The 26,229-nt window shown below is 40.0% G+C and overlaps 1 protein-coding gene and 1 long non-coding RNA gene across 6 annotated transcripts in view; one reads left to right on the top strand and one right to left on the bottom strand.

The window, feature by feature from the left end:
* Window positions 1-20,942, top strand: part of LOC103279297 (uncharacterized) — a 34,980-nt gene extending 14,038 nt beyond the window's left edge. Inside the window, exons 3-4 of the long non-coding RNA XR_010000413.1 lie at window positions 7,362-10,884; window positions 18,803-20,942. This is a non-coding gene — a long non-coding RNA (uncharacterized LOC103279297). The remainder of the gene's footprint in view (window positions 1-7,361; window positions 10,885-18,802) is intronic.
* grik4 (glutamate ionotropic receptor kainate type subunit 4) overlaps window positions 2,637-26,229 on the bottom strand; it is a 611,856-nt gene continuing 588,263 nt past the window's right edge. For all 5 annotated transcript variants that reach the window (XM_062961032.1, XM_003222804.4, XM_062961034.1 and 2 more), the window contains 7 exons: window positions 24,508-24,617; window positions 17,198-17,371; window positions 16,185-16,350; window positions 14,038-14,263; window positions 10,324-10,452; window positions 6,668-6,786; window positions 2,637-3,157 (listed from right to left, as the gene is read on the bottom strand). In XM_062961032.1, coding sequence (XP_062817102.1) covers window positions 2,792-3,157; window positions 6,668-6,786; window positions 10,324-10,452; window positions 14,038-14,263; window positions 16,185-16,350; window positions 17,198-17,371; window positions 24,508-24,617 — 1,290 coding nt within the window. In that variant the 3' untranslated portion in view covers window positions 2,637-2,791. The remainder of the gene's footprint in view (window positions 3,158-6,667; window positions 6,787-10,323; window positions 10,453-14,037; window positions 14,264-16,184; window positions 16,351-17,197; window positions 17,372-24,507; window positions 24,618-26,229) is intronic.

The raw sequence follows: 26,229 nt of genomic DNA on the forward strand, positions 1-26,229 counted from the left end.
ACTCATGGCATGCCAATCAAGGGCCTTGGCTTGCAAGGTGTGATCTGCAATTTATAGTTATTCAGACTGCAAAATTGAGAAGAGCTTGGGGACATTACTATATTGGAATTCAGTTTCCAGAATTCTCCAGCCACTGACTGAGAGCCACTTCTGGAATACACATGAGGAGTTGTTTCCATGCCATGCTTCTGAACTTTCCAGAGGCCCCTGGCGGTCTTTGTGCAAAGTACAATGTTGAAATTTGTAGATCACAGGACAGTTTTCATGATCTGGAGAAGAAATTCCAGCAGGTTCAGATTGGTGGAAGTCTGGGAAAACTGTTTGCTACTATTAATAAGTTCCGTTTAAGGCGCCAGTCTCTTGCAGGCAGAAGATACATTAAAGTGGCCCATATTTTTAGAATTTTGTGTCATTTTATACCTTTGGTTAAACAATCCTAGTAAAATGTCATTATGTGCCTTCAAATCATTTTTGATTTGTGTGTCCCTATCATGGAGTTTCCTTGGCAAGTTTATTTTTCAGAATGCGATTACTTCATCTCAGGCAAGAGTATGACTTACTTGATGTCGCCTAGTGTGTCGTTATTTGAATTTAGGACTCTGTTAGTCCTGATCCAGCACTCAGCCCACTGTACCATGTTGTCTTTCAGTAAAATCATGTATGGACTGGCATGGTGTTTGGACTGGGACTGGGCAAATCAAGCTTCAGACGCCCTATTCTTCCATGATCATTATTCTTTACTCTGATTTATGAGAATAAACTTGAACAGGGAAGAACCGTGCATTGAACTTCTTGAAGGACTGGTAGGATATTAGTGTAATAAGTAGTTTGTAATTATCTTCATCTGAAGAATAGAAGTCCAGAATTTCTAGTTATTAAATCATAAGTAAAAACCATGAAGCCACATTTCTTTCTGTCTTCAAGCTGGGTTTAATGCCGATTACCTGGGGTTTGAGAGCAAGATTCCCTGTGGTTAAGCTAATCAAAATGGCTTATCTCCTATCTTTCTCAAATGTTACCATTACAGTTCACAGCATTCATGGTTTCAGGAATTTGAAAGTTCCCTTTCCATCCGAAAAATTCAAAAGAGAAAGCTAGGATTTCCTGTGGGTTTAAATATTCTAAAGGCATCAAATCCCTTCTGATCTTGGAAGCTAAGTAGGATTAGCTCAGGTTAGTGCTTGGATGGGAGATCACCAGTGAATAGGCTCTTATTTCCAAGGGAAGAACTGGTAAAACCACATCCAAATACTCCTTGCATAAGAAATCATTTGAAGTTCATTGTTTTGCCATGACGTGAAGGCATGTACATACATACCAAGATTCTCTATATTTTGCACTTGTGCTCAACCACCAAATATATTTGATTTGTTTTGGCTGAGATTGTGCTCTTATTTCCACAGTTCAGAATTTTATATTACCTATTAAGATAACCTCCAAAACAAATTAAGAGGACTTTGATGGATTGTTTCCCCTATGCCACTTTTGAGGTATGTTATTACCCTTTACACAAGTATAGTTCCACATAAATCAGTTTCTACAACCCAACAAAGGAGTGAGCTACGACTCATTCAGATTATTAGATTATGATATTTTAGACTGTGAGCAATGCAAAACCATTCCAATGTGCAATAGAAGGAATCTTTAAACATGTTCCAGTACTTATAGATTCCATCCCTAATGAATTGGGATTCTGGCTATTTCCATGTAGAAATGGGAAAGCCTATATTTATAGAAGGATGTATTTTATTTCAGTATATTAAAAAAAAAACAAGCCAACCCCCCAAGAACCAGATATTCTTTGACCTGTGTTTGTTTGCTACCCCTTTCATGATTTTTGCTCTTATTTTGTAGTTAGAAATTGCATAGAATTGTCGATCAGGAAATGAACCTTTCCCACGGAAAACTGCAAAGCATCTGTTAGGAATTGATTCTCCTCATTGGCTGTCAAAGTACACAATAGCAAGGATGTTCTCAGACACAAGATGTCAGAAATGACTCTATTCAACCTGTTAGTGTTTTGTGTGTGTGTGTGTTTGAAAAGATGGCACAAATAGTGAATGAGTAATTGTGTGGGAGGGTCTCTTCCTAATATTAGTGATGAGATTTGACTTTCGAAAGTTGATAAATTCTAACCCCCTCTGCTGGCGGCAGAAAGCTGACCACCACCATCGCTACCTACATGTGCCTTTTGAAACCACTTTATGGATTTGGGAATTCCAGATAAGAGGTGCTCAACCTATCTTAGGAACTTTTAAATTGAATTTTCCTTGCCAGCCTATATAGAAGCAAATCATTTATCCCCTTTTTTCTAGCAATCCTTCTCGCCAAAACTGATAACTGAAATCTTGTGTGCAGAATCTAGGTCTTTATCTAAAATAGATTGCCACTCCCCCCTTTATTCCAAAAGAAAATACTTCTGCTCTGTTTGAAGATGTTCACGAAATAGTAATTTTCTCATAGTTTAGGGGTCTTTGTGATTCTGGTGATCCTTTCCTTGGAGGATGGCTCTTGTCTTAGAGGCAAATCATTGAGAGGATCCCACCCCCCACCCCCAGCTTGATAAAGAAGCTTCCCTGGTGCATCAGGAAGTAGGTAGGTTAGATTCTCTTTCATATAAGACAGATAACAAAAAGTTCCCATTGGGCTCAGCCCCCAGCCTTAAGCTTTGATTTGCTCTTGAAAAGCTGGGAAGCTGCTTTATTAATTTAAAAATAGTTCAACACTGTGTACAAGTCTCATGTTCTGTAAAATGGAACATTGGCTTCTTTTTCTCCACATCCCCACTGCGTTACTCCGGTTCACTGCTGTTTGTAACCTTCTCCCATTCCAAGCTCTCATCACTTTGCATGGGAGAATCTGGTCCTGCCCGAAGCCGGAGACCTTGGAACCTCCGGCATTCCGGACATACTCGGATGTGCGTGCAGCCACGAGCAACCAGGGCGGCTTCTTGTGCAAGTCTCTGTGCAAGCTGATCGGGGTCTCCTCCACCGCAGAGTTTGCCATTGCTGAGTGTGGTGGTGGTGCGGGCTCTCCGTTCTTCCTGTATAATGGGGCGAGTCCGTATAATCCCCCCTCGCCTCCGACGGGGTTGGAAACTGTCCTTGCAGAGAATGATGCTACGCAACTCTGTCACCATCTCCTGGCACACAGACACCTAGCGTAGGGCAAGAGGCAGAAAATTACTTTTGGAAATCTCCTTCATCTGTTTAATTGAGAGACTGCTTGTTCTAGGTGTCACAAGATTTTCCTTTTTGTTTCCTTTGACATTGGTAAACTTTTTCATTCATCTTATTCACACCATCTGCAGATGAATACCTTCCATGATAAACCTTAGCAGTGCTGGAGACCATACTCTTTAAAGCAGTGGTTCTCAACCTTTTTTTTTCTTGACCAGAGGCCACTCTCAAACATTACTACCAAAAGGGTTACAAATCAGTTTTTGGTCAACAGTTTTGGGTGCTGATTCAGAAAATTGCATTGGATAGACCACATCAGCCCTAGTTTCTGATACAGAACATACGCCATCCAGTAGTCGCCATCTGCTTGCCTACAGAAAACCATGTTTAATAATCTAGAGCTGATGTGGTCTATCCAATGCAATTTTCTGAATCAGCACCCAAATAACCCCAGAAACAGGCCTAAAAACAAAGACAACAAGAAAAAAGTTTTTTGGTTGGGCTGTGTTATGTAACTGTGAGGCTAGCAACCATATTTTAGTTCTCATGGACCACAGGTTGGGAACCACTTGCTTTAGAGATAAGCTGAATCTGTATCTGATTTGAATGCTCATCCATACCCCTTGCCCTCCCCATCAAATCTTGCAAGAAGAAAACTAGATTCTGTCAGGCAGAATAATTCTTGTTTGGGCTTCGATGCCATTTCCCCACATTATAATTTCTGCATTACATTACTTGCATCTAAGATAGAGAAGTTCATCTAAGGTTGCCTGGTGAATACATAGTTAAGATAATATTGAATCCAATGACTCTCTGATTTATAACTATATCTTACTCATTTTACCGCATTATCTTTAAGAAGGATATGTATATTCCACCCTGCAAGTTGCAACGTAACCAGATTAGTCCTTAGATGCGGAACTAAGCAGTACTAACACCAAATGTTTGAACTGCTTTATAAAATATCCAGACTGATTCAATTAAAAGTACTTTTCTTAAATACATTTGTGCTCAGATGGCGATGCAATAAAAAAACAGTGATTCCAAGTCACTTGGGGACCTTGGTTAAATAATAGACAGCCCCTGGTGAGCAATTCCCCATTTTCTTCTGTCCTGGATACATTTACAAACATCACATAGCTTCCATTTTAATGCCTGTTTTTCTAAATCTCCATTAGTATGGTGAATTACATGGGCTTACATCTGTTAGCATTATAGACCTCAGCCGGCGGTATCTAGCAAATATTTTGGGAACATGTGTTTTTTCTGTGTGTGTGTATGTGAAGCTCCGTGTGTGTGTGAAACTCCAGAAAAATTACTCAAAATGCCTAGTTTTTCATGCTCATTCCCACTGATGCACCATAGCTGTACATCTTTAATTTTTTTAGTGGTTTTAAAAATAGCCCTTTGGATTGGTATGACTGAAGTAACTGCAAGTATGACAGTTCAGGGCAAACAAATCTTCAGGATAAGGGCAGGATTTCTTGAATAGGCACTGAAAGATCAGCTTCATTTGCCCTTTGCCCTTAGTGTTAGAATTTCATAGTCATGCTAACACAGTTATTTAGAAAGGTGCAGCAACATTTTGAGTGAGGAAAAAAAGCTGGATTTCAATTGATTATGGTTGTGAACAGGCTTCTGATAGGATTCTGGGGACAATACCTCCATGTTACATATAGAGCAGGTCAGCACAACGTGTCATTTAGTAAGCGGCCAAATCTAAATAGGCTAAGATTTTTGGGACTGCGAATAGGTTTTTAGCACCTCATTTTCCAAGAAAGATCTAATTAATAATTAATTAGGATTGTTGTTGTGGGCACTTCAAGTCGTTTTGCACTTGTGGCGACCCTAAGGGGTTAAAGTGGTGCTGGCACTGGGAACCACATGTCTTGCAAGTTTGATATAGAAAGTGATGGTATGCCAATAAAATACATGGCCAGTAAATGGTATACTTTGTGCAGGTCATGGACCGTAATAAAGTGTTGTTGTTGTTGGTATACTTGGTTTCTTCAGGTACTTCCACACATAGTGGACTAAATCATACTTGTTAATCTAACTACAGTAAACCCACAAACAAATTAAACGTAGTTGATTGAATGGATCTACTCTAGTTGGGAATAACCAACAAGTTGCCAAGTAAGATTTATGGAAGTGGAAGCCCATAAAATAGATCAGAAAAAGGTGGCAAATTGGATGCGTAAATGTTTACAAAATGTTTTCAGTTCAGCCATAATAAGGAATAATCTGGTACTATAACTCCCTGGCTATTACAAGTTTTAAGACATTATTATTAATTGAGGTTTTCATCAAAAGGTAGGCCTCGCAAGGTAACTGCAGTCCGTTATTTGTGCAGCATTTTCATTTTGAGGTTTCTATGAAATCTAAAGCTATTCTTAGGTATGCAAAAGTATGGTACAAATATATGCACAGGTTTTATGCAAAGTAGACATTTAATAGTTAACACATTAATGGTTGTCATACAATAGAAGGAAAAGTATCTTGCAGTTGCTGCAGAGTAAGCATTTGATCATTTGAACTGGCAATGTCTGAAAGTAACATTAATTAGAATGGCTTTCAGCCCAACATTCATTAGAATGCTATATTCGTTTTTCTTCATATCTGGAGGCAATCATTGTGGTGAATGATGGAGTTTTTAAGACATTTCTTTTGAAAAATGGGACAAAGAATTCTTCTCTTCCTTGTCCCACTTTTGTTTGCTATTTTTGAACTCTTTGTGCAGGAGAATCATAAAATAATTGGTTATAAGATTGGTTTTAAAGTCAGACAGCTTGAAGAAAATGGCCAATATTCTAGTTCAGCCATTAACTATGTAATTGCAGGCAGTCCTCTGTATCCACAGATTCTGTATTCACAGATTCAATCATCCAATCTAAAAGAAGGAGCCATGATTGTTTTAGTTACGGATGCATAACTCAGTTCAGCATTTGCAACTGAGATTGTGATATCCAGAAAATGTTTTTATTTATTTAACATAGAAGTGGGCAATGTGTGGTCCTCCATATGTTTGGGGTTTGAAACTACAGCTGTTCCTCGAGAGCAGGCATGGGCAAACTTTGGCCCTCCATGTGACCAGATCTATTGAGCTGATTAAATTTAAACATGTCTTGACTATGGCTTTATTATAGTGGGAAATAACCAGTAGGATCTTTAGTCTACATATGTTTAAAAAATGATATGCAGGATGACGTAAATGAAGACTGTTACCATTAAAATGTTATTTTAATATTGACTAAAATGTAGTATGCCTTGCGTAAGAATACCCCAAGAAATTTGTGGAGTTACCATAAGTTTACAATTATATTCTGAATTCTACCATGATACGATGGCTTGGATTTTTAGTTATGGCTCAGTGTTAACATGACAATTTCCTTAGAAATTGGTCTTCTACAATAACATTAACATAGTAGCATCACTTGTGCATTATGCCTGACAAAATACTAGAATGCACACTTCTAATAAAGACTTACCTCGGAGTGTTCAGAGTGTCGGAGGTTCCATAAAAACTCCAGCATTGCCATAAAAATCGCTACGATTAAACCACATATCAGAACCACAAAGATTCCACCTATATTTTCCATTCCCAGGCCTGGCAAAACAAAACACCAAAAGAAGGGAAGATGTTGATGCAACAATATAATTTCTAATGAGTTAGATCAGTGGCTCATTCAGCCCCCTTCCATTGAATCTGAATTGGGTCCAGACTTTAGTCCTATCTTCAGAAAATATGCTTTTTGACTTCTCCTAAGAAAATTAGGTAGTAATTAGGTAGTACATCCTCAGTCATGCAGAACACACAGTTTATCATATTATTATATATGTTGTACATATTGTATATACATATGCAAACACTGTAATGCTGTACATACAGGCAATGAAGGTAAAAAGTCACAAAAGTCTGAAATTTCTTTTGCCTTCACTCTTCCTGCACTTTACAGTTCGTGGGAACAGGACCTTACTTACATTCCTGTACATAGCAGGAAAGTTTGTATGAGAGCCATGGCTTCAATAATCCAACATATCAAATCAGGGATGAAAAGATGGCTAAGTGATGTTGGTTGCCAAGCAACAGCAAGCAAGCAAAGATGACTTTCCGATATGTACGTACAAATGGTTAAAAGGATTGTTCTTTTAAATCATCTCACAAATAATTTTTCTCTACAGATATACCTGAAGAACAGAAGATGGAATAAATGCAAGGAAAAGCAATAATGGTAGTCTGATTGCTTCATACCACTACCTTGTCTGGCCAAGTCATTAAAAACATTGCAAATAGAATGAAAAGGAGGCGTACACCAGCATGCAAATTAAAGATAAGGAAGACAACAATGAGACCAGAATATTAGCAGGATTAACACAAGGGAAACAGCAACTTTTCCATCTGGACTGATGGATGGCATACAACTATGGCTATTGAGAGTCAAAATCCCTTACCAAGATTTTGACTTGATATAAATCACCCTTCATGGTGATTTCTTTTCTTTCATGGATAAAAACACAGAAGATGAAAGCAGAGAAGAAATCAGATTGATGTAAGCCGTGGCTTAAGTCAGTGGCAGAACTAAAAAGATGTTCAATTTCTTCTCTGCCCACTTTGTTCCATCACTTCTTTGAGGTTGTGCATGACCCTTCTATTTACTAGCCTTCAAATATCTGTTGTTGCCTATGGAAAAAGTCTTTGACATTCAGTAAATGCCCTCTTCCATGGAATGGAGCCAAGCTAGTAATGAAATGAATGGTGGACAACTCGGAGTGAGTCCAATTGAAGACTGGTCTCAGCCCATTGAAAAGCCTGCGTGGTGCATTTGAGGGCAGCAAAGAAATCATTTTTCTCTGCCACCATTGCCTTTGCACAGTATCATCCACTGCAGTGCCTTGAGTGCTCAGGGGCTTTTTATGCTCTGCCCCACTACTCAGTAGTCTGCTGTGAGGAATTTGCATGATACTCTGAAAATCACTGACCCGCTGTTTTATTTTTGAAGAGCTGGTGTTGCTGTGTTGTCCTTTGTCATTCTTTTTTTCAGCTTCAATAATAACAAATTCCTGCTGAAACAATGCACTACATTTGATAGGCAGTCATTTTGGTGTCACTTCATGGTGGCACCCAGTGTGGTCCGCACCCTATAGTGATGCCACTGCAGCTTGGACCCCCTTGTTTGCATGAGAATCAATCCACCTGATGCTTTGGCTGCCTGGGATTTGTCGGAGCCTGCTCTCTTCCTCTCTACTCCTCAGTGAGTGACAGACAGGTCCCTCGTTGCCATCCTCCTACTCTGTTCTTTCTCTGTCGGTGGTAACTATTTCATAATTTATCAGTTTATTTTTGTCCCTTTGAAGCTCAGTTATATGTTGGAGATGTCAAGATAAAGCAATTAGTGCTCTCACAAGTCTCTGGACGGCTAATGTTGGCCAGGAAGGCACTCAAAAATGCTTCTGTAATGCAATCCTGTCTCGACAAGAAAACAGCCTGGAAGCCACACCAAATGGCTGAAAATGGCTTTAAAAAGCAAACTAATTTCAGGGTTCTTGATATAAGATTTTGCATTTTGATGAAAGACTCCAGGAACTTGAGGAACAAGCTTCAATTTCCTTTAAGTTTTCTTACCCCGCCCCACCAGTTTCAAATGTGTTCAGCCAGGTGAGGGGAGACACAGAATTATTTTCTTATTTCAGATTTCTTTCTAAAGCTTCATTTTCCCCACAGACTCTCATCTCAATGCTCAAAATTAAATTTTTGCAGCCCACACCGTTTCCATATTTCCCGTTCTTTGTTTTGACCTGCGAGAGTCCAACGCAGAGCGAAGATTATTTGCCAGATGTTCAGTACTCTCTTGCTAGTCTTTCTCTTCATGCTCAGTTTTCCAAAGTAGCATGAATCAAGTCCATAGCTTGCTTTTTTGCTCCATGATCTTCTCTTTCCCTTAATTTTCAATCTCCAAAGAAAATAAATCTTTTTAAAACTTAAGAGCGACTGTCAGTGAATTTTTGTTTAAAACAAAAAAAAAATGTTTTTGGCTGCAGTAGTTGCCAGTCCTCAGATGTCAGCTTCAAAGTCTTTTCTGGTGATTTGCATATCTCTCCCAGAAGGTCTTGCCCTTTACTTCCAGAGATTTATTATTAGAGTCTAGGTTATTTGCTCTCCCACTTCTAACGGGTTTTTTTAGATTGGATCATTAGCCATCAGTCTCCATTGCCTTTTAAAGGACCTCAGGATTTGGATGCCATCCCTCAAGTGATCTATTTTCTGCTAAAAATGTGGTGGACGTTCATTAGAAGTCCATTTGCCCTCCATATGCCTCCAATATTTGTCATCTGATTGTTTCCATTCTCTTTGCCCTAGGCAAGAACACACAGCATGAGGTACAGCAGCCGCTGACTTGGCTTTCTCCTCTGATTATTAAGAAAAATATCTCTAGATCTAGGGATATTGTAAACTCCTTGAGTTGGAAAGGTGACCCAGTCCTGGAACTTGTGTACTTAGTCAGCAACCACTGTGTGTAACTAATAAGTAAAAAAAATTAGTTAGAAAATCAACCCCCCAAACTTGGTCAACTTATCCATGGCTAAGTACGGTGTTTTGCCTCTTATCAGCAAAAGAAATATCTGTGAGTAAAGTGACAAAAGGCGAGAGCTTCATTTGTCCTGGGAGAATCTAGATATACTGGCTTCCTTTGCTTTCTTTGCGGCAATGCAACTTCTTTTGAAGGTCTGGCAAGAAAGTGATGATGCTGGCCAGGTGCAGCTGGTCCCCTGAATGAGCATTACTGTCTTCCCTTCTTCATGGAATGACTTTGGACTTATCCAGCGCTCATATAAAAAACATAGTTTTGGCCCCAGTTTATGCCCTCGACATATACACAAGATCACCATATATATGGGTATAAGAGTACTTCTGTGCTGAGCAAAGTCCATACTGTATAACTTCATTTTGCTGTCATTGTGTGCCAACTCTTGTTTCCAACTCTCAGCTACCCTAAGGCGAGACTATTATGGGATTTTTCTGAGGGATTATTTTGTTTGTTTTTGAGGCTGAGGTCACCTAGCGGATTTCCATGGCCATGCGGGGATTTGAACCCTGGTCCCTCACACTTCCAATCAATATTGGGAAGAAAGTTGTGAGCTTTACCTTTCGCTCGGTGGTCCTCTTCTTTGGGGCACTGCCCTCCCTCCCACCACTTTCGCTTCAAGATTTCCAGGCGGTTGTTCTCCTGCAGCTGAAGAATGGCCAAGTCAAACTCATCCCGAAAAAGCGAACCTGCAAAGCAGGGAGAGAGACACAGAGGGAGATATTTCAAAGGAGGAACAGATATGCTGAATTTCAAGGTGTTTTGGCCTGCTTGGTTTTTTATTTTTACAAAATGCATAATTTATTGTACAATTGAGATATGCAGATGTGGTCTTTTTAACTTCCCATTTACATATATATTTCAAATTTTAAGACTTTTTTTGGAAAATATATGACTCTTTTGCAGTGTTTTTATTCACCGGCCCCAGGTTTTTAAAGTACAGCACCAAGCCTATTGTTATACAACTGTGTTCATGGAGGAAAGCACTATAACATATCCACAACTGAACTGGTACTGGATCATTGTAGGAAAAGGGAATCAGAAACATTATTTTGAGGATTGAAAAAACACATTTTCAATGACTCTGCAATGTAACAATGCATGGAGAGCAATATTTTGTGGTAAGGTTTTGTTTTTGTCCTTTGATGTTTTATATTTTATCATTGCTTGTATTTTGATTTTGTTGTAAGCCGCCCCGAGTCTCCTTCGGGGAAGATGGAGGCGGGATATAAATAAACATTATTTATTGCTATAATAATAATACATATATTGCTATAACGCTCTTAACAGCATGGTGTGATAGTGCTCTAACGCTCATTGCCATACTACTTTGTTTAGAGTGTTATCCTTCTCTTCTAAGCAGTGAACAGATAAATATGCCCTGTTCCTCACTATACCCGCAATATATATATAATCTCATCTGTTTCAAGAGGCACAATGAGAATGTTATAATGTGTGAGGCCCTTGTGACTCCCAGGCTTTGAACAGTATTTGATTCAATGAAGAGGGCTTCTCTTTAGGTTTATTAACTCCCAGGTAGCAAAGGGATTCTTTTCTTAATGAATGTGTTAGATGCTTCAGAACTAACTCGACATGAGAGTAACCTGGGCTTTGTTTTTCATCACTGTTCAGCCTGTTTTTATTCCTGTTGAGAAGATATAAAACAGATAGACGGGACAATTTAATTTAACAAAATGATACGCCAAAGGAACTTTGCTAAACCTTCCCTTTACCCAAGTTTCCCTATCACCTGTTATCCCAGTTGGGATCTAAAAGGAAATTATAGTACAACCTCATGAGGAAATATGTTCCCGGATTTTATGTGGATACACAAAACCATGGGTAACAACCCTGTTGAGATTAAAGATTTCCAGACCAAGAACACGAGAAAGTAACCTTGTCGTAACTTGGGACCTTCTCTAGGAAAAAAAACTTCCTACTGAGCTTTCCCAAGAAAGCAATCCTTGCATGGAGAAAAAAGTTGAAAGAAAATGGTGTGTGTGGGTGGGGGGTCAGTCTAAATAAACCCAAAATGTAGTGAAAATACTTCCCACATTCTCTACAGGGCACTTTGGAGAGTCCTCAAACCTGACGGAAATACCCTTCAAACCTTTAGCCAGCTTTTGTAGGCATTTTAGAGCATTTGTTTTTTGTACGGCCTGAAGTTGTGCTTTGCTTACAACCATTTTAGAGCAATCCATTTTTTTATTCAACGGTTCCAATTCTTGTATCTAGTGAGGTTCAGTTAGGTAGTCAGCAGATTCAATTTTTCCTCTTGTGGAGTTGTGACAGGGCAATACAATCATACAATGCAGCTGTCAGGCACAGATGGCTATGCTATTTCAGCCCAATAGTAAGATGAAACTATGCTAACTATGATATAAAATTCTTTTTCAAAAGAGAGATCCTGTCTAAAACATAGCATTGATGCATCCCATTCAGTCTTGTCTTCCTGATGGACAATGGCTTTCCGTGGTTTCAGACAGCGGACACGAAAATGCTAGGGATTGAAGCCGGCTCTTACAGCTGTTGACAGCATTTAATTTTGCTCAGAAAAATGTGGTTATCTATCCAAGCATTTCCAAAAGGTTGCAAGGAAATGCAGCCTGCTTTGTAGCTCATGCTATTATGGCAGGGCGCCTTTCAAGGTTTCCGACAATACCCTTGAAGAAGCCACACTTGAGGCATGGATAACAAGAGACACCCCTCCTTATCAGATGTAGCAAACTGAATCAGAGCAGGGGCATTTCCATCCCGCTGTCTGCCATCATGGGCAACTTCTAGGCATTTTCTAGGTGTTCCAACATGACTCTACAGTATTCTTCAGCTGGATAGCCTTTACTTGAATACGGTTTGCGATTACCCAGAGCTATACGTATCAATGCACAGTCCAGGTATGCATCTTCTGCAAATATTGGGGTCATCCTATATTCCATTTGCTTTCTCGAAAGAAGCAACCCTCTTGTCTGCATTGCCTTCCACCATTAATATCAAAAGTGGCACTAGAGAAAGTTATGATCCGCAGCAGATAAATTTCAGATTGAGGTAGACAGAACATCTTTGTACAAAATTTTTCCTGAGGCATAAGAACATCAGCCATATGGTAGCAAAATTGGAAGCCATGGGAATTCAACACTCCAGCATTTTGAACTTATTTGTTTGGTTCTGAAGGCACTGAGGTAAATATTCCAACTTTTTCGTAGCCATGGCATGTTTGACAATGATGTGAGGCTTTTTTTTATCAACAAGCTTCAGCTTAACTAAAGGAAAAACCATCTACAAATCCTGTCATCCTGTCTTGACAAATTTTTGTTCATGCTTTGCGGGATTTTTTAGCTTCACTGCCGACTTGTATTTAATTTTTAGTTGTTTCTACTATTGTTAATTTTATGTCATTCTTATTCTGTGTTGCTATTTAACTAGTTGATTTCTGCTCACAGTATTTTTTCTACATCAATATCCTTATTGAAACCAAGCTAACTCAGTGGTTCCCATGGCTGAGGAGGGATTTCAGTTCTGGTTTCCAGAGTACTTAAACCACTGCACCACATATTATGTCTCTTTTTCTGCTTCCTTTTGAAAAAACAAGCTACCCAAAAGCTTAATTTTTGGTAAAAAAGAAAGTACATAAAGTTATGTTAGTGGAACTCAAAAGGCCTACATAGTCATTTGTTCACACATGCTAGTTAGACACAAATACAAATGCTATCTTTAAAATGCATTCCCAACTATATCTGGAAAGAACTGAGTCAAAACAAGGCACAAACTGCAAATAGCATAAAATAATACAAAATAAAAATAAAATGGAGCAGTACTGATGAAATATATTTAAACCTTTATCTAAGATAATATATTGTATATACATGTAATATTGATAATATTATAATGTAATGCAATATAATACTAATAATAATACAATATAATAATATTAATTATATATTATTTATTACATGTAATATTACTGGTAATATTACAGTATAGTGGTGTGGTGCAATATGCTGGTATATAGTACTAGTGTTGTGCTGTGCTATTGATATAATACACTTTATGTAAATATTATTTGTAAGCTGCTCTGTGTCCCCTTTGGGGTGAGAAGGGTGGGATATAAATGTAGTATATAAATAAATAAGATGCCACCCAGGTAAATGAACCAATCAAACAAGTATCCTGCTATAGCTCAGGACTGAAAAATGCATCCGGCATCTGCCCTGGAATTCCCCTTGATTCCCCCCGCAGACAGCTCAGAATAGCTAGAATTTTGCTCCGCTGCCTACCGACTGGCATGCCAATCCCGTAGCCCTTGGTGTCCAGAAGGCCCCCGACCTGCGTGAGGTTGCAATTGCGCTGGCGGTAATACTCGTTCATGGTCGACTCCAGCAGGAAGGCATAGTTGGAGTTGAGCACCCGTGCAATCCCTTCCTCTGTGCTCTTGACAAAGACGCTAGGCTGCTTTGAATACATGTAATTCCACATTCGCTGGTACGTCTGGTACCGGGAATTCTGCAGGAAGAGTAAAGAGATGCTGGGATGTAATGAGGATTCTGACCAGGGATCAAAGGGAGGAGGGCTGCATGCGACCCCAGCTTCCTTCAGCCTGAAATGGGTATTCAGGGCAAATCCACATAACATTGAACGCGGAGTCCCTGCCTGCACTTGCATCAAAGGGACACGAAAAAGACCAAAGCCATATACCAAAGAGGAAGGGGGACACCCCACAAAAATGCATTATCATCCCAGCTATAGAGGAAATATATACGTTATGGCTGTGCAATCAATGAAAAAAATGTTTCAAAACTCATTGCAAAATTAGGAGGCACCACCATTTTGTTTCTAAAGTGTTTCTAATGTATCGTTAGTGAAAATTTCATTACTTTTTTGTTATAGTAATTGCGCAAGTGGGGAAACTTCAGGGGCTCCTTTCTCCCTCATTTTTACAGCTATTGGGGTGAAACATTCTACAATGATATAACACATTTACCACTGCTGGCCTATCACATTTCAGAATGTTTCACGTATCCATGGATTTTCAAAGTTTTTATAAACAACATTTTTTTTAAAAAAACGACAAGAGCGATCTTGAATTTTCTATGCAAGACACAAGATAATGGGGTAATTTCCCCCAACTTTCAGAAATATTCATACATCATAAATCAGCGAACTCTGCTTTCTCCCTGCTGCTTCCCTCTCCTAATGGCGAGAGGCCATTAATTTAAAGAGGAAACAGCCTTTTTGGCTTGGCTTTGCTTCTTTGTGCTGAAAATGAAACTGACTTTGGGAGGCTTCTGAGATTTACAAAACTGAAATGAAAAAATATTGAGTAAGTTTTGATTCACATCATAAGTACAAATTGAACAAATTTGATATGATGGCTTACGAAAATATTGTACACCCCTAATATACGTAGCTCATGTTGGAAGACTACAGTAGGCCCATCACTTTTGCAGGGATTAGGGGCGCTAGTCCTTGTAAAAATTGGGAAGCTTTTTTTCTTATCTGAGAGAATTCCTCTATAGGAATCTCTAGATCCTCCAAGGTGGCTCCACGGTCAGCTTTTACATAATGGGCGACTCTGCATTTAATAATCGATTGAACAGATTGACTGCTTAGAAGAATCTTACTTATCTCATTAATGGTACCCACTGTTCTATCTATCAGGTGCCTTTAATTTAGGATGATAAATTAAATAGCTTGGATTTTTGTAGAGTATTTGATCCTCTTCTAGATCCCCAGAATCTAGATTCCCAGAACTTATTTCGTGTCAGTAAATAAATAAATAAGTAGCCAATCAAGTTGACTTGGTATTCTGGGAGCTCCAGTCCAAGAAAAGACATTTTTCCAAGCTTTGGGTGTGAGCAGCATAAAGGCATAGGGAGGGGACAGAGAAGTTTAGTAGAGAAATCCAAAGGTCTGAATGTTATTTTTTGATCATCTTCTGGGGGTCTGCTGGGAACTGTAGTCCAAAACGGTAACATTCTCAGTTCTGTTCACAGTTGTTTTCAATGCACTGCCTCCATATCCTTTTTGATAAGGCAATAGATATTCAGACACAGTGGTGTGCGGGTAAACATACTGGATGAGGACTGAACAACCTTAGTTCAGGTCCCTACACAGTCATGAAGTTTGCAGAGTGATTTCCATGAAGGAAGGGCAGCATAAAAATCTCATAAATAAAACAATCCCCCGCACCACAAATTCCTCCAGGGAAAAAACACTACCCAAGGCTTTATTTCCTGTATATTTGAGTCAGCTCCTTATGAGATAGCACAGGGCTTATAAAAAAGTGTGGAGGGCTTGTTAAATCCAAATGCCTTTTACACATGGGCACTGTTTGAGATGCAGACTAGAATAAAAGTTCTTATACAAGCCAGGTGAGGAATCTGCTGAATTTGAATCAGTTGAGAGCAAAGTGAAAAAAACTTACCTGGAAGAAGGTCATGCTGGAACCGCCATGGATTGTGCCATATTCAATAGCCGTCTGGTCAGCAAGGTCATCGACTGATTCAATGGGCACATCCATGCGCTGTACGGTGAGAAAGGCTGCCAGGTTGGCCGTGTAGGATGAGATGATGATCAAGGTGAAGGCCCACCTTGGAAGAAGGAAGGAAGGAAAAAGAAGCAAATGGAAATCGTCCCCACTTGGCCTTTCTCCTGAAGGAAGAGACATAACTATGAAAGCTACTGCTGTGCTCCAAGGATTCTGCCAAAATGTTGGTGGTTTGGGGGGAATAAAGCCAAGTTGTATTTGTTTTTGGTAATACAGTAGAGTCTCACTCATCCAAGCCTTGCTTATCCAAGCCTCTGGATAATCCAAGCCATTTTTGTAGTCAATGTTTTCAATATATCATGATATTTCGGTGCCAAATTCGTAAATACAGTAATTACAACATAACATTACTGCGTATTGAACTACATTTTCTGTCAAATTTGTTGTATAACATGATGTTTTGGTGCTTTATTTGTAAAATCATAACCTAATTTGATGTTTAATAGGCTTTTCCTTAATCCCTCCTTATTATCCAAGATATTCGCTTATCCAAGCTTCTGCTGGCCCGTTTAGCTTGGATAAGTGAGACTCTACTGTAATGAATAGTTCAACTGCTAGAATTGATGGAAACCTTCTAGTTGTGAGCATGTAGGAATCTTGTAGTTTTAAAGGCAGATGATCTTACTCGATAGGAGAAATTTTGAAAAGCAATGGAAGAGAGAGTCACCTAGTGACAAAACGGCTCCAAATGTTCTCAGTCAGAGCAACATCTGGATCAGGAGTCCCAGTGGTGTGTTAATTTGTCAGTACTTGGAGACCCTGTAGCACCTTTGAGACTTAACTCCAACACCTGCCACCAAAATCCTCCCTTAAAACCATCCATGCATCCATGCAAAGCTTTGTTAAGACATCACAACAGGAAAGATGAACCGAACCGTTCATTCTCTTACCAGACTCCGCTGACGCAGCGTGTGGAGAGAGCCCGAGGAGCAATGGTGGACCCTTGCTGCATGAATCCACCCACAGGGAACCACAAGCTGTTCCCAAGAGAGTACTGATTTACTAGCAGGTTGCACCTCCCTTGGGAGCAGGGGTGTGGGCTGTACCACTCGTAGGGTGTCAGTCTGTGGCATCAAAACACAACACATTCAATTACTCCGGAGCACAAACATTGTTACCTGGAAGCGACAACAATAAAAGACACAAGCTGCTGGGTGGCAGAGTTTCTCAGGTGTTTAACTGGCAATTGGTGCCCAGAGTTTGGCAGTAAAAGTCAACTGTGAGCACATAAGTGTGCTTTGTAGCTTTTAGATCAGGAAAGAGTGCAGAACAAATAGACCGTGCACTTTTTTTTTAGCCTTTATCATTGGTTATTCCCAGGGTTTCTGTTAAGCATTTTGTCTTACTGTACAACCGTCCTGAAAAACTGAGGAGCCTTTGAGATAATCAGGACAATATGTGGCCCAAAGTGTGGAGTCTGGAATATGATTTATTAGTTCCAGCTAGAATAGTCCGATTCAATCAGTTGTTGACTGTATGAGTAAACCCAACTGATTCAATGGTTGCACTCTAGTTGGGACTAACCATCGTCTTCTTTCGTCTTATAGTTAGTTGGGACTAACTATGGATTTAAGCCATCGTCTTCTGTTCTCTGATGGTACTCTCTAGTAGTTGTTGACTGCTGAATCAACACATATGTGTAAACCCAACAGATTCAATACTTGCACTCTAGTTGGGATTAACTGGATTTAAGCCACCGTCTTCTTTTCTCTGATGGTACTCTCTAGTAGTTGTTGACTGCTGAATCAACACATGTGTAAACCCAACTGATTCAATGCTTGCACTCTAGTTGGGACTAACTATGGATTTAAGCCATTGTCTTCTGTTCTCTGATGGTACTTCTGTGTAGTTGTTGACTGCTGAATGAACACATGTGTAAACCCAACTTATTCAATGGTTGCACTCTACTTGGGACTAACTATGGATTTAACCATCATCTTCTGTTCTCTGATGGTACTCCCTTGTAGTTACTGGCTGCTGAATCAACACATGAGTAAACCCAACTGATTCAACGGTTGCACTCTAGTTGGGACTAACTATAGACTTAAGTCATTGTCTTCTGTTCTCTGATGCTACTCCCTTGTAGTTGTTGTGCACCAGTGGACTTTTATTTGTCGAATTAGATATGAATCAATGTGAGTATTTTAGACTAGACTAATAGTTGGGTTCAATGCATACTGCACACTCCATGCGTGCAAAGAACGCACATGTACAGGATCTTCACCCATTTGAGAGAATAAGGAAAGATTTTCTTTTAAATAAAGGACTTTAGTCCACAACAATAATGCAGGAAACCCCTGCTGCTAATAAAAGCAGATTCAACAAAAGGAAGAGAGATAAGATTTGTGTCTTTCAAGATAAGCTTGTGTTTAAATAATTCAGGGAAAGAGGAACATTTCTTTTTCTTAAAGAAAGCTTTGGATTTTATATGCCTTCTTCCCCCCCCCCCCCCTACCTTTTTGTAACTTCACGATAATGCATCTTTATCACTCTAGGATCTTTCTACATTGGCCAAAGAAAGCATCTCTCTTTCTTCACTTTGAAACAAAAAGAACATACACTATCTGACTGCAATGCTTTGACAAACACGTAAGAACCCTATTGCGGCTCAGCTGGAAAGCGGCAAAGTGTTATCTGAAGCCCTGTCCTCTCCTCCTGAACACGAACAGCAGTGTCTTGCTTCAAAAACGCATCAGCAAAAGCCATATCTCTGTGTAGACAGGCCAAGGATACATTATCAAATGGTCTTAAATGCTGTGTGATGCTAAAAGCCGTTGAAAACCCATGAATTTGACAGCTTTCGCTGCACCGAGAGGACCCCCGAGGGACTGCATGCTTCAATTTTAGCAATAGCGTTGCAGCTTTCTAGCATTATTACTGCACCTACAAACAACGTTGAAATCTCTGCTGCCTCTTTTGAACACTTAAGGGATATGGTAAAAAAAGGTTTGTGAACTCCAGCTTACAGACAATAAAAGAACCAGAAAAAGAACCCAGGCAACAGAAAGTTGTGTTTTGATAGAGTAGGTCAGTCTCTGATAATCTTTTAGGACAGTGGTTCTCAACTGGGGTCCCCAGATGTTTTTGGCCTTCAACTCCCAGAAATCCTAACAGCTGGTAAATTGGCTGGGATTTCTGGGAGTTGTAGGCCAAAACACTTGGGGACCCACATGTTGAGAACCACTGTTTTAGAATCATCAACACCTGCAGAAAATAATTGCATAAAATATCTAACAAAGCATCTACATATATAGGAAAGAGTCCAAAGGAAAATACAGCATCAGACTAGAGAGCTTGCATTCAATCCACCTGTTGTCGTGCAGGCACATCTACACTAGAATTAATGCCATTTTACAACCATTTAATTGCTGTGGCTTAATGATATAGCCTCCTTGGAGATGTAGCGCTCTCTGACAGAGTTGTAAAACTACAACTCCTATGATTACATAGCACTGAGTCAAGTAATGTCAAATTTTAGGGCCATGGTGGCACAGTGGGTTAAACTGCTAAACTGCAGAGCTTGCTGATTGGAAGGTCTGCAGTTCAAATCCGTGGACTGGGTGAGCTCCCATTGTTAGCCCTAGCTTCTGCCAACCTAGCAGTTCGAAAACATTTATTTATTTTATTTATTTACAGCATTTATACTCCACCCTTCTCACCCCGACGGGGACTCGGGGCGGATCACATTACACATATAGGCAAACATTCAATGCCTTGACATAGAACAAAGACAAGACAAATGCAGGCTCCGAGCTGGCCTCGAACTCATGACCTCTTGGTCAGAGTGATTGGTCTCAGCTGGCTGCTCACAAGCTTGCGCCACAGCCCGGGCCTGCAAATGTAAGTAGATCAATAGGTACTGCTCTGATGGGAAGATAATGGCTCTCCATGCATTCATGCTCATGGGTGGGGTGTGATGCTCATCTCCATTGGCTTAGAAATGGAGATGAGCATCACCCTTAGAGTCGGACATGACTAGACTTAATGTCAAGGGAAAACTTCACCTAATGTCAAACTGTTACAGTAGAGTCTCACTTATCCAAGACTCGCTTATCCAAGGTTCTGGATTATCCAATGCATTTTTGTAGTCAATGTTTTCAATATATCGTGATATTTTGGTGCTAAATTCGTAAATACAGTAATTACTACACAGTATTACTGCGTATTGAACTACTTTTTCTGTCAAATTTGTTGTATAACGTGATGTTTTGGTGCTTAATTTGTAAAATCATAACCTAATTTGATCTTTAATAGACTTCCTTAATCCCTCCTTATTATCCAAGATATTCGCTTATCCAAGTTTCTGACGGCCTGTTTAGCTTGGATAAGTGAGACTCTACTGTAATTCCTTAATGTTGACACTCCCTTTGTGGTGCCTCAATTACATTTGCATTCTTTTCTTGTAAACCATTTATGTGTTTTAAATGCATTTTTTTATCCTGTATTTTTGTTTTAATTGATTTATTGTATTACTGTTTTATCTTTTTATAGTGTGATTTGTATTATGTTGCCTATGTTTTGTCCTATGTTGTTTGGGCTCTGCCCCATGTAAGCCGCCCGGAGTCCCCGCGGGGAGATGGTGGCGGGGTATAAATAAAGTTTTATTATGATTTTATTAAACCTCAAATTTATTTAGTTTTGCTGTAATGTTAACTTGACATAACAAGTAGGAATTGTAAGAAGAGTAAAAGAATATCTAAACAACAACGACAGGAGTAACGAACAGCAAAGCAAGAAGGATAGATAGAATAAATAGAATAAAAAGCCACAATAGCTGAGACATAGCATCGATGTACATTGAGCCATTAAAAACCCTGCAGATATTTTCCCTGCACATCTGACATGCGAACCCAGATCAAACAAACACAGAAGTTTTCAGCTGTGGTTTTGTTTGTCATGCAAACAACGAGACAGAGATCAAGCGAGAGGCTTGTTTTTGTTTGCATGTTATTTCATTTTTTTTCCCAGGGAGGGTTTTAAAACCGTGTTTAATTATTTCGCTTGGCTGTTCTCAGAAGGCTGCAAAAACTGTTGCAAACTAAGATGCAGAGGCTTTTCCAGAGAAGGCCATGCCGGAATTTCGGAAGGCGATGGGTTTTCGTTCTTGCATCCTTATGCCCAGGATGATAGATCTTATGTTTTGGACTTCAACTCCCATCATTCCTAACAGCCTCAGGCCCTTTCCTGAAAGGAAAGGGCCTGAGGCTGTTGGGAATGATGGGAGTTGAAGTCCAAAACACCCGGAGGGCCAAAGTTTGCCCATGCCTACATTAGACTAACCATCATAAACAGGAACTAATCCCCTTTTTATGCCCTTCAAAGGACAGATCTTACATTGCATTTAATAAATATATTGAATTAATGAGGTAATTAAGCAATTTTGTCCTATATAGGGCTCTCAAAGTGGCTTGCAATATAAATCAAAACAAAAAATTGCCGAAAGAGATGGTCTACGGGGATCTCTGTAGTCCACCAACATTAATAAAGCGCAAATGTGCATATATCAGTTAATGCAGTGCAACTAATCAGCATTCAGGGATTTTTAAGTAAGTGTTTTTGCTTAATAACATCACAAGAGCCATCCCAGAGTAGTCCAGGTTCTCACTAATACAACATTTATGGCCAAACTCCAAGCAAACGGGAGATACTATGGGTATGTCTACACTGTAGAATTATATTTTATTTTTCTCATGCACTTTATTCATCAACTCCAATTTTAGTGAGCTGTGAGAATTACCTACTCATGCTTAGCTGGATTTTTTGATGTCTCAGTGATTGATTAAGATTGTTTTATGCCTTATGGTTTGATAATTTTAAACTGTTTTAAACTATAGTTGATTGTTCTGTTTTAATCATGATGTTATATGATGTTTGATGGTTGGGTTTTTCCCTATGTGAGCCGCTCCGAGTTCCCTTGGGGAGATGGAGGTGGCATATAAAAATAAAATTATTATTATTATTATTATTATTATTATTATTATTATTATTATTATTAATGTAGTTTGATACCTGGCGGCGCAGTGTGTTAAAGCTGAGCTGCTGAACTTGCAGACCGCAAGGTCCCAGGTTCAAATCCCGGGAGCAGAATGAGCGCCCGCTGTTAGCTCCAGCTCCTGCCAACCTAACAGTTCGAAAACATGCAAATGTGAGTAGATCAATAGGTACCGCTCCGGTGGGAAGGTAACGGCGCTCCATGCAGTCATGCCGGCCACATGACCTTGGAGGTGTCTACGGACAACGCCGGCTCTTCGGCTTAGAAATGGAGATGAGCACCAACCCCCAGAGTCGGTCACGACTGGACTTAACGTCAGGGGAAAACCTTTACCTAACCTTTTTACCTAGTTTGATACCATTGTAATTGTTATGGCTCAATGCTATGGGATCTTAGGATTTGTAGTTCGAAGAGACATCAACATTATTTAGCATTAGACTGAAATGGTAAAAGGTCTGGAAAAAACAGGATAACAAATTCAACCTTGCTCCAATCTCTTGGAGTGATGTTACAAACTAGCATGGTGCTCCTCTGGGTTGTTGTGCATTTTTTGGGCTGTCTGGCCATGTTCCAGAAGCATTATCTCCTGACATTTTGCCCACATCGATCGCAGGCATCCTCACAGGTTGTGAGGTATATTGGAAAACTAAGTAAGGGTGTTTATATATCTGTGGAAGGTCCAGGGTGGGAGAAAGCTTGCAAGGGCATTAATACTAATCAAGGTGATTAAATTACAATATTCACACTGGCCTCCAACAGACAAGAGTCCTTTCTCCTACACTGGACTTTCCACAGATATAAACCTCCCTGGCTTAGTTTTCCAATATACCTCATAACGTTTGAGGATGCTTGCCATAGATGTGGGTGAAACGTCAGGAGAGAATAATAATAATAATAATAATAATAATAATAATAATAATAATAATAATAATATCTATCTTGTTTGCTGTGTCATAAAATAATAATAATAATAATAATAATAATAATAATATCTAACTTGTTTGCTGTGTCATAATAATAATAATAATAATAATAATAATAATAATAATAATAATAATAACTTTATTTATACCCCGCTCCATCTCCCGAAGGACTCCAGGCGGCTTACACTGGGACAAGCCCAAAACAGAATTACATCAATAAAAACAGTAACACAATAAAATCACAATATAATAACATATCTTAGAAAATTTAAAATAACTTAAAACATAGACAGTAATCCGAATCTGTGGTCAAGCACTATAGGACATGGGGAATGGAAATCTGAACATACATATTCTTCGGTGACTAGGGATGGGAACGACTAAAGGTAATAAAGTTAATGGAATGGCCAAGGCCTAGGTGAAGCACATGGACAATCAATTATCAGTTATGAGAAGGCAGCTGTGAACATCCATGTTCATGGCCATACAGCCCAGAAAATGCACAACAACCCAGTGATTCCATCCATGAAAGACTTCAACCACACATAGGTAAAGGTAAAGGTTTCCCCTGACTTTAAGTCTAGTCGTGTCTGACTCTGGGGGTTGGTGCTCATCTCCATTTCTAAGCTGAAGAGCCAGCATTGTCCATAGACGTCTCCAGGGTCATGTGGCTGGCATGACTGTATGGAGCGCCATTACCTTCCTGCTGGAGCGGTACCTATTGATCTACTCACATTTGCATGTTTTCGAACTGCTAGGTTGGCAGAAGCTGGAGCTAACAGCGGGAGCTCACTCCGCTCCCGGGATTTGAACCTGGGACCTTTCGGTCTGCAAGTTCAGCAGCTCAGCGCTTTAACACACTGTGCCACCGGAGGCTCCTAATGTTAATTGGGGACAATACTAAACCGAACATAAATTAAGAAAATGGGATTCCTAGTCAATTAAAACACAGAGGAAATGCATAAGGTAAAGGTAAAGGTTTCCTCTGACGTTAAGCCCAGTCGTGTCCGACTTTGGGGGTTGGTGCTCATCTCCATTTCTAAGCTGAAGAGCCAGCGTTGTCCATAGACACCTCCAAGGTCATGTGGCCGGCATGACTGTATGGACCTCCTCTAATTCTCTTCTAGTTTCCTCCAAATAGCAGTCTAGACATCCCTCCCACCGACAACAAACAATCCACTGCAAGTTGAATTAGATTTTTCCATTTTGTTTTTCAAAGCAGACGGTAGATGGCACTGTGAGGACAGGGAAACAAAATAGGGAGCGATCAGAAAGTCAAGCTTACCGGGCCACCAAGAAGAGGACACAGCTCACAGCGAGGTAGGCAAGTAACATGAAGAGCCAGACGCCAGGAGAAAAAGGATCCAGGAAAGAGAAGTAGCCAGGCTTGCGGCCCTAAGATAGAGAAAGAAAGAAGTGAACATACATTGCGATTGAAAAACAAGCCTCTATTGTACGTAACAGAAGCGAATGACACGGGCCTGGGGACGCTGTTGGCGGGCGTCCGAGAAGAACACAGAGGGACAAGAAAGGGCAGCGCTTCCTTGCCAGCTTTCATCTCCGATGAGTAACCTTTATGATGAAGCAATGGGAACCGGTCCAGTCATTGATGGACACCCAAGTTCTCTTTACGCCCCACTCTGCCTTCATTACGGATTCCGTCCCATTTCATTTTCAGTCACTCCTGGCATGTTGTATCTCAACCTACTTCTCTGGACTTTGGAGCTGAAATTTACTGCAGCTGAACTTCCACTTCTGTTGGCAAACTTGCTGGTTCTTGCAAAACAGTTGCCAAAGGCGAGGGCAATCTAGCCAAGATCCAGCTTTGGATCTGATAAACAGAAGAGGACAAGGCAAGACACGGTCGTAGCTACATCCATGTTACTGCCTGGCATATATATCTTCTGTCTGCGATATATAATGTGAGAAAATGTATGGGGACCTGTGGAAAGCTAGTGCCACGCATTCTGTCAGAAAAAGCTCGCCAAAGCATCACATCTGTTTAGTGGCAAGCAATGTCGCACCACTACAAACTCTGCAAACAGATGAATGGCTCAGAAAGCCAATAATTCGCCATCTGAATATAGGGGTAAGGGAGTAAAAAACAGCCACTTGAACTTAATGGAGCTTGAAAGTTCAAAACATCATCAGTAAACAGCCATGGTATATTTTTTTTCTCAGCTTAAGCTGAGGGGGGGGGGGGGGAGGAAGGGGCCTGAAGCTGTTAGGAATTGTAGGAGTTGGAAGTCCAAAACACCTGGAGGGCCCAAGTTTGCCCATGCCTTTTTAGATCAGCATTTCTCAATCTGGGAGGTCGCGAGGGGGGTTTCAGAGGAGTTGCCAAAGACCATCAGAAAACACATATTTCTGATCGTCTTAGGAACCCAAATCCCTCCAGTATTTTTTGTTGATCATGGGGGTTCTGTGTGGAACGTCTGGCCCAATTCTATCATTGGTGGGGTTCAAGGGGCTCTTTGGTTGTAGGTGAACTATAAATCTCAACAACTACGACTCCCAAATGTCAAGGTCTATTTTCCCCAAACTCCGCCAGTGTACACATTTGGGCATATTGATTATTCGTGCCAAGTTTGGTCCAGATCCATCATTGTTTGGAATCCACAATGCTTTCTCGATGTAAGTGAACTACAACTCCAAAACTCAAGGTCAATGCTCACCAAACCCTTCCAATATTTTCTGTTGGTCATGGGAGTTCTGTATGCCAAGTTTATTTTGGTTCCATCATTAGTGGAGTTCACAATGGTCTTTGATTGTAGATGAACTATAAATCCCAGCAACTACAATTCCGAAATGACAAAATAATTTCCCCCCAACCCCACCAGTGTTCAAATTTGGGCATATCTTGTATTTGTGCCAAATTTGGTCCAATGAATGAAAATACATCCTGCGTATCAGATATTTACATTATGATTCATAACAGGAGCAAAATGACAGTGATGAAGTAGCAACAAAAATAATGGTTGGACTAGATGGCCCATGAGGTCTCTTC

Source organism: Anolis carolinensis, unplaced genomic scaffold, assembly GCF_035594765.1.
Source record: "Anolis carolinensis isolate JA03-04 unplaced genomic scaffold, rAnoCar3.1.pri scaffold_8, whole genome shotgun sequence".
Classification (NCBI taxonomy): domain Eukaryota; kingdom Metazoa; phylum Chordata; class Lepidosauria; order Squamata; family Dactyloidae; genus Anolis; species Anolis carolinensis.